Source organism: Nicotiana sylvestris, chromosome 4, assembly GCF_000393655.2.
Source record: "Nicotiana sylvestris chromosome 4, ASM39365v2, whole genome shotgun sequence".
NCBI lineage: Eukaryota > Viridiplantae > Streptophyta > Magnoliopsida > Solanales > Solanaceae > Nicotiana > Nicotiana sylvestris.
The window spans coordinates 15,735,792-15,744,993 of NC_091060.1; the positions used below are offsets into that span (position 1 = coordinate 15,735,792).

Sequence of the window (9,202 nt, forward strand, 5' to 3'; positions counted from 1 at the left end):
CAGCCTAATTGCAATGTGATATGCGAGTCCTAATTTGAGCCTTGATTGTTTGCTTGTAAAGTCACAATTGCAACACGGCCGGGACCACACTAGTAGATCTTGAGGGGTGCCTAACACCTTCCCCTCGAGATAATTTCTAGCCCTTACCCGAACTCTGGTTTTCCAAATCAAACTCTTCTAAAAAAAGTGTCTTAATGCACTATAATCATTAGGTGGCGACTCTTCAAATTCCAAACCCACGTCTCGAAAGAGAATAGAGTTGTCCTCCCAATGTCGTATACCCGATTTCCGACCCCACGGTTAGAGAAAAAGGGGGCGTCGACAGCATGGCGACTTTGCTGGGGATTCCTTAGGTTTTTACCATTGCATGTTGATTGTGACTTTACTATCTCATTAATTGCTTTATTTACTGTCTTTTATTCAATTACTACAAAACTTTCTTGGCTCTTCACGTCTTTTCTTTTCTTTAACTGCTTTCCTTTACTGCTTTATTACTGTTGTAATCATTGCAATTATTGTAATCATTTATCTTATGAACGTGGAAATATATGTCAATTTGTTTCATTCTTGTAAACTGCACCTTCAACATCATATTCCACTCGTGCCAAACTAATACCATAGAAACGCCTATAATGAGTCGTTGCGCTCTTCCAATATTATCACCCTTTAAATTTGGCAAAGGCGTATTTGTGCTAAAACCAGTTGATCAGCGATGTAGTCGACGGTTTCGTGCCTTTCCCTCTTGAGTTGTCCGCTCAAGGGTACATGTCTAATACCCCAATAGAAACCATACTCTGTTTAATTGTGCATGCATCATGGTCAAACCTAGCCGAGTCAATTATGTTGTCTGCATAATGACTCATTAAGATAGCCTTGTTCGAAGTCCATCGGGTTTCCCTAAAACCCAAATGGACGCCTACATGTTCTATGCATTTATTTGGAGAACTACATGCTTGCTATGCTAATTATTGGTTTAAATAGTTTAGCCTGGTGAGGTAAGGTTGTAACAATCTGTTTTGCAGAAAATGAGGCACAAAGTCCCTAGATTTGACATGGTAACCAACATTCATCCAAGGCTACTGAATTGGTGGGAAGACCTTCACTCTAGTGATCAAACGCTCATCCGCAAATACTTAGGGAATCTGCCTTCTCTTCTAGAAATCCAGCCTGACAACAAAATCATAGAGGCTTCAACACTGTTATGGGATAGTGACAGGTCCATGTTCCGCTTCGGGGAACTTGAAATGACTCCTTTGCTCGAAGAAATAGGAGGTTTAGCTGGTATCCCTTGGGAGACTCCGGGTTTGCTTATGCCACAGAATCGCAAGGGTAGGGGTTTCCTTAAGATGATGGGACTGAAGAAGAATCCAGACTTGACCTGTTTGAAAAACTCCTATATCTCATTCGACTATCTGTACGAGAGATATGGCCATAGCAAGTCATACCACACTTACTCAGACGAATTTGCCCTCACCTCACTGGGGCATATTCATAGAAGGGTCTTCATATTCATGTTTTGTTTCCTGGGGATGATAGTGTTCCCTATGAAAAAGGCTAGGATCCACACCAGACTGGCCATGGTAACCAAGACTCTGATGGAAGGAATTGACGGACAACCTTTTAGTATAGTGCCCATGATTGTTGTTGATATATACCGAGCCCTGGACAACTATCAGTGAAAGGCCAATCATTTTGAGGGATGCAATTTATTACTTCAGCTCTGGCTCATGGAGCACCTCCAGAAAGGAGAATATCGGCAAGAGATCCTACGTAGAGACTGGGATGATCACATTTCCTTCCACCAGCCAAGGCGTATGAATTATATGCCCAACATATTCGCTCAACCAAAGGACGTTGGGGGATGGGTGGAGCTATTTGAGAATCTGAAGGAAGACCAGGTACAGTGGATGGTCGAGTGGTTCCCTACGAAAGAATTCATTGTTCGATCCCGAGATGCACCATTTCTCATACTCATTGGTCTAAGAGGAACTTATCCCTATGTTCCCCTTCCGGGCCATTAGGCAGGCTGGAAGAAAGCAAATCATACCAAGGGTCGACAAAATGAGTCACTTCAGGCCTGATTTCTAGGATGATGATAGCCCTCACAAATGCCAAGCTCAACACATGTGGCATTGTAAGCTCGTTTTGGGGAAAGAATCTATTGAGCCAGACAGGTATCACGCTGGTTGTGTGATGCACTATTCGGTTGGTTGGAAGATAATCGCAATGATATGGGTCAGCCCGGGTTCATTCGAGGACACAGAATCATCGACGAGAAAGCTAAAGCACGGGTTAAGTACAATCAACTGCTCAAGAGAATTCGAGAGTGTGAAAGTGAGCAACGGGAAATACAAGAAGCCCATCAGAAGTTGATTGAGGAATGGAAAGATATGGATGTCAGCACCAACAAGCGACTAGGGTATTTGGTGCGGGGTCTAGTGGAGCTAGAAGGAAAGTTCCTCTAGAGGATTGAAGATTGTCGAAACGTTGAAGGGAATGTAGGCGGACATTTGGCCCAAGCTTATCTGCTGCTAGGACTGCGCGAGCTGGTGAAGCTGTTCGAGGGAGACAAAGATGCTGAATCTGGGGAAGGTCCTTCTGGGACCAAGTAGTTAGGAGTTTTTTATTTTGCTTTAATGATGTAATAAGGTCGATGGCTACTAATGACATTTTACTTTGTGTTATTTAGTGTCATTTTAGATTAATCTTATTTTTATCAATAAAATGAGGCATTTAGCATTATAAGTTCTCCAAATTAATTTGTCGCTAGGCTTACCTCGGGCACAACGAGGAACCCAAATTAGGACGCGATTTATATTCTTGCACGATGTGTTTAAATATTGCAACAAATTTCCTCATAATGTGCACTAACTTGTTACCCTTTTTGTTTTTCTTTATTTTTTTTATTCCCCTCCCCAAAAGTTAGTTCGTGCATTCTGGCACCATCATCATATAGTACGAGATCCAAGGGCCATCCACCTCCTCCTCCTCCGAGTCCTATCCGGAACAAGAACAAAGGTAGAAGGGGAGATTCAAGTGCCAGAAACGAAATCGAAAGAATCGAGATTCCTCAGGGTACCACGTTTGCTAAGGAAACTGTTGCCCAACTTGAGCAAAAATTATTGAAGTTCCGAGAAGAACTGGATCAAGTACGGAACTTGGTAGATTTATCATTCTCTCTCACCTTTCCTGATGTCAACTTTCCAAATTCTAAAAACCACGTACCTCCACAGAATAGCCCACAACCACAGAACAACCCACTCATGCTCAACACTGCAACACATGCCACACTCTAAATAACACTTCACTACTCATTCCTGAACTGCTAAACACCACAAACGACCACCTCCACAACACTCCCATCTACGTAGATACCGTACCCCACTACACTCAACCAATCTCAAGTGCACCTGAGTCTGATGACAAGGACTCTCTTATCAAAAACTTGGCAGCAGAACTCAAGAGGTTGACCAGTCGAGTTCAGGGTATGGAAGGAAATAGAGGTATAAAGGGGCTGAATTATGAGGACCTCTGCATTCAGCCAGACGTTGAACTTACGGAGGGGTACAAACTTCCCAAGTTCGAAATATTCGATGGCATGGGAGATCCCAGAGTCCATTTGAGGACATATTGTGATAAGCTGGTTGGAGTCGGAAGGGATGAGAAAATCTGTATGAAACTCTTCGTGAGAAGTCTGAAGGGGGATGCTTTATCCTGGTACATTATCCAGGACCCCAAGAAATGGACCAGTTGGGTAGGTGTGGCATCAGATTTCATGGATAGGTTCTGATTCTATACAGAGAATGCACCGGATGTATTCTACATCCAGAATTTGAAGAAGAAGCCTACCGAGACATTCCGCGAGTATGCTACTCGTTGGAGATCAGAGGATGCTAAGGCTAGGCCATCCTTAGAAGAGGGAAAGATGAACAGATTCTTCTTCCGGGCTCAGGATCCACAATATTATGAGAGGTTGATGCTTATCGAGGGCCAGAAATTCTCCGATATCATCAAGCTGGGAGAAAGAATTGAGGAATGCATTAAGAATGGTATGGTCACTAATCTTGAAGCATTGCAGGCCACCAACAAGGCTTTACAGTCTAGTGGCACATCCAAGAAGAAGGATGTGAGTACTGTGATAGTCGCATAGGGAGCCAAATCACCACTAAAATACCATACTTACCCGTCACCTCCACGTACATATCATCCCATCCCAAATTACCAAGCACTCACACCCTCTTACCAAAATCCATCACCCGTTTACCAATCATCTCCACCTCCCACATATCAACCCACCTCATCCAGATACTCTCAACCTGCACCTATTTACCAAGCTTATAATGCTCAACCCTCTCGCTACCAATCACTTCCCACTCACCAATATTTCCCAAGACCAAATTTTGACCGCAGACCTCCCAGACAATATACAGCCATCGTTGAACCAATTGACCAGTTGTATGAGAGACTTAAAGCTGCTGGTTACGTCTCCCCTATCCCTGCCATAACTCCAGAAAATCCTTCCTAGTGGGTCAACCCTAATAAGACCTGTGCGTACCACTTTGGCATGAAGGGACATACCATTGACGAGTGTCGCTCGTTAAAGGACAAGATTCAAACTCTTATCGACAATAAGGTCATCGTAGAAAAAGCGCCTACTCCTAATGTCCACAACAACCCTCTGCCTGATCACAAAGGTGGAGACATTCACATGATCGAGATCGAAGATGACTGGGACCCCAAGGGGTCGATAGGATTGATTGCCGAGGGTGATGAGACCAAGAAACCGGCGGTCACGCTTAACCCAATTGTTGTACAGAATCAGCCCTCCAAGGGCGATGAAGTAAATATGTCTATACCTCTCGAATTTGAAGCACCTTATTCTGCAAAGGCGCCCGGACCAATTGAGGTTGAGTTTGGAGTTCCGAAGTCACCTGCACCTTTTGAAGTTGTTGTGTTACCACAAAGGGTACCTATTCCTGTAGCAATGTCAGACATAACACCGTTCCACTCAAATGTCATACCATGGGATTACACAGCTGAAGCAAGCAGGAAAGGGAAGACCAAGACGGGAGAAGCAATTGTTGCGCTGGGTATAACTAGAACAAGCAGGGTTTACACTCCAAATCACCTAGCTAAGTCCAGTAAGCAAGCCTTTGGACGGACTATTGAAACTGGGCCCGATGATCTTTGGAGGAAAATACAAGCTAAGGCGTATTCGGTCGTTGAGCAGTTGAACAAAACACCAGCGCAGATCTCCATCCTAGCTCTTCTACAGAGCTCTGACGCACACAAAAATGCCTTGATGAAGATATTGAGTGAAGCTTATGTGCCCAGCAACATAACTGGAGGCGAAATGGCAAATATGGTAGGGCAAATACTGGAAAGCCACAAAATCACCTTCTATGAAGATGAGCTGCCACTGGAAGGACTGAGTCACAACATGGCCATGCACAGCACCGTGCAATGCGAGGATTACTTCATCACCAGAGTCTTGATCGACGGAGGCTCCAGCCTCAACATCTGTCCGTTGATAACTCTCAGAACATTGGGTAAAAGCCTGCACGAGATCAAAGATGGAGCCATCAATGTAAAAGCCTTCGATGGGTCCCAAAGGTCTACTATTGGAGAGATTAGCCTATGCCTGCAAATTGGTCCAACTTGGTTCGACGTTGACTTTCAAGTGATAGATGTCCCAGTATCCTACAACTTGCTTTTGGGACGACCATGGATCCACGCTGCTGGAGCTGTAGCATCGACCCTGCATCAGGCAGTGAAGTTTGAATGGAATCACCAAGAGGTGATTATTCATGGCAATGGTGGCAACCCCATATACAGTCGCCAGACCATCCCAATGGTTGGAGACAAAAGGAAAATAGTCGGAGAAACGTACCAGCATATTGAAAGGGTCAACGTTGTAGACAAGGATAAATGGTGGGATAACAAGATTGAAAGTATCTTGAATTGGTGTGGGTACAAACCTGGAAAGGGACTCGGCAAAAACCTCCAGGGAATCACCAAGCCCATCAAGCTGAAGGAACATGGTACTACATTTGGTTTGGGTTATGAGTACACTTGGGAGGAGTTCAATCATTGGTAGCCACCATGCCGCGGTCCCTACTATCCACTGGAGCATCCGATACCTCACCTGGAGCAGACTTTCCAGCCGGCAGACATCATATATGGATCAGAGGAAAATGAAGCATCAGTAGCCATGAAGAATCTGTTCCTGGAGGACGATGATATGGACTACTGTGTTAATTTCGAGGAGGAAGGGGAGTAAGGCCCTTCTATACAAGTTGTACACAGAGGAGAGCGCCTCAACAATTGGTCAATCAAAACGACCAAGGCCCGAAAAGTCTCGGGGTAGCAAGGCTAAACAAAAGCACCATGCATCACATTTTACTTTTTACTAGCTGATTTTTTTCTGCATTATCTTTGATTTTGAAAAAACTCTGACATTCAAAACAATTATGAATTCAATCGAAGCATTTCAGTTTATTATATATCGCACTTTTATTATTTTTCTATCATTCACTTTATTTTACACAACATTAATATTACTTACCTTGACGATGAACCAACGATTGTGACTTGCAATAAGACAATGCAACAAACGGATAAGGATTCGGAAGAGGATGATATACCCGAAGAGGTCGTCAGAGAGGTTGAGAATTTGAGAATAGGCCTAAGTCTAACTTGGATGAAACCGAGGTCGTTGATCTGGGAGATACAGAGAATGTCAAAGAAACGCACATCAATGTTCACTTATCACCAGCAGAAAAGAAAGAGTGCACGGAGTTCCTAAGGGAATATGAAGACATATTCTCCTGGTCGTATGATGATATGACTGGTCTCAGTACATCCATTGTAGCTCACAAACTGCCGACAGATCCAACATGTCCACCGGTAAAGCAAAAGCTCAGGAAATTCAAACCCAACATGAGTTTGAAAATCAAAGAAGAGGTTACCAAGCAAGTGAAAGCCAAGGTTCTCAGGATAGTACAATATCCGACATGGTTAGCCAACATCGTGCCAGTGCCAAAAAAGGATGGGAAAGTTAGAGTCTGTGTCGACTACCGGGATCTTAACCGGGCCACTCCTAAAGACGAATTCCCCTTGCCTAACATACACATTCTTATCGATAACTGCGCCAAGCATGAGTTGCAGTCTTTCGTTGATTTTTTCGCTGGATATCATCAGATATGGATGGATGAGGAAGATGCCGAGAAAACGACTTTCATCACGTCATGGGGAATGTACTATTACAAAATGATGCCATTTGGTTTGAAGAATGTTGGTGCCACCTATATGAGAGCCAGGACTACCATCTTTCATGACATGATACACAAGGAGATCGAGGTATATGTGGATAACATCATCATCAAATCCAAGATAGCCAGGGATCACATGGAAGACTTAAGAAAGTTCTTCAACAGACTAAGGAGGTACAATCTGAAACTGAATCCCGCCAAGTGTGCATTCGGGGTTCCTGCTGGTAAATTATTGGGTTTCATCGTGAGTCATCGAGAAATAGAATTGGATCCATCAAAGGTCAAAGCTATCCAAGAATTGCCGCCACCAAAGAATAACAAGGATGTGATGAGTTTTCTAGGGAGACTCAACTATATCAGCCGGTTCATAGCTCAGTTCGTGGTCATTTGTGGACCTATCTTCAGAATGTTGAAAATGGACGCTGCTACCAGGTGGACTGACGATTGTCAGAAAATTTTTGACAGAATTAAGGAATACCTGTCAACGTTGTCGGTCTTGGTTCTGCCTGAGCCAGGAAGACCCCTATTTCTTTACCTTGTGGTATTGTATGGAGCATTCGGTTGTGTTCTGGAAAACATGATGAAACAGGCAGAAAAGAGCAAGCCATCTACTATCTCAGTAAGAAGTTCACACCATACGATGCCTGCTATTCTCTTTTAGAACGCACTTGTTGTGCTCTGACTTGGGTCGCACAGAAGTTGAGGCATTACTTCTGTGCTTACACTACTTATCTCATATCCAAAATGGACCCTTTGAAGTATATTTTCCAGAAACCCATGCCCACTAGCAAGCTCTCCAAGTGGAAAATCCTGCTAAGTGAATTTGACATTGTTTACGTGACCTAGAAGGCAATCAAAGGGCAGGCTTTGACGGATCATCTCCCCGAGAATCCCGTGGATGGAGAATACGAGCCTTTAAAAATGTATTTTCCCGACGAAGAGGTATCTTTCATAGGAGAAGATATTGCAGAATCCTGTGATGGTTGGCGGTTGTTTTTCGACGGATCTGCAAATTTCAAAGGAGTTGGCATAGGAGCAGTCCTAGAATCACAAACCATCCAATACTACCCGGTAACCGCCAAGCTTAGGTTCCCTTGCACCAATAATATGGCCGAATATGAAGCCTACATCTTGGGGCTCAAAACGGCCATTGTCATGAACGTTCAGGAGTTGCTAGTGATCGTGGATTCAGACTTGCTCATACATCAGGTTCGAGAAGAGTGGGCAACCAAGAACTCTAAGATACTTCCCTACTTGCATCACATACAGGAGTTGAGGAAAAGGTTCACAAAGACAGAATTTCAGCACGTCCCCAGAATCCAGAACGAGTTTGCTGATGCATTAGCTACTTTATCGTCCATGATCCAACATCCAAATATAAATTTCATTGATCCTATCCCAGTAAAGATTTATGATCAGCCAGCTTATTGCGCCCACGTTGAGGAAGAAGCGGATGGAAAACCATGGTTCTGTGACATCAAGGAGTACTTGACAACAGGGGAATATCCAGAACTTGCCAACGCTACTCAGAAGCACACACTTCATAGGTTATCCAACAACTTCTTTCACAGTGGAGGAATCCTGTACAAGAGGACTCCCGATTAGGGTTTACTAAGGTGTGTCGAAGCAAAAAAAGCATCCAGGCTATTGGACGAAGTGCATGCAGGGACCTGCGGGCCGCACATGAATGGTTTTGTCTTAGCAAAGAAGATACTCCGAGCAGGGTATTTTTGGATGACTATGGAAACAGACTGTATCTGGTATGTTCGCAAATGCCATCGCTGTCAGATACATGCAGATATGATAAAAGTGCCTCCAAATGAGCTTACTGCAACAAGCTCACCATGGCCATTCGCCGCTTGGGGAATGGATGTTATCGGACCTATAGAGCCTGCCGCATCAAATGGGCACAGGTTCATCTTAGTGGCAAT

The 9,202-nt window shown here is 43.9% G+C and overlaps 1 protein-coding gene across 1 annotated transcript; it reads left to right on the forward strand.

Moving 5' to 3' along the window:
* The first annotated feature begins 7,686 nt into the window (after positions 1–7,686).
* Positions 7,687–8,876, forward strand: LOC138889283 (uncharacterized). The gene is made up of 3 exons (XM_070172571.1): positions 7,687–7,890; positions 8,118–8,480; positions 8,595–8,876. The coding sequence occupies exons 1-3, from the start codon at positions 7,687–7,689 to the stop codon at positions 8,874–8,876; spliced, it is 849 nt and encodes a 282-aa protein (XP_070028672.1).
* Positions 8,877–9,202: the final 326 nt, after the last annotated feature.

What these genes read in the sequence shown, in the direction of transcription:
- LOC138889283 (XM_070172571.1), top strand. Translation starts at nt 7,687, where the DNA reads ATGGACGCTGCTACCAGGTGGACTGACGATTGTCAGAAAATTTTTGAC. An exon ending in GCAAGCCATCTACTATCTCA is followed by an intron (nt 7,891 to 8,117) that starts GTAAGAAGTTCA and finishes TACGTGACCTAG; the next exon opens with AAGGCAATCAAAGGGCAGGC. An exon ending in CAGACTTGCTCATACATCAG is followed by an intron (nt 8,481 to 8,594) that starts GTTCGAGAAGAG and finishes CCCAGAATCCAG; the next exon opens with AACGAGTTTGCTGATGCATT.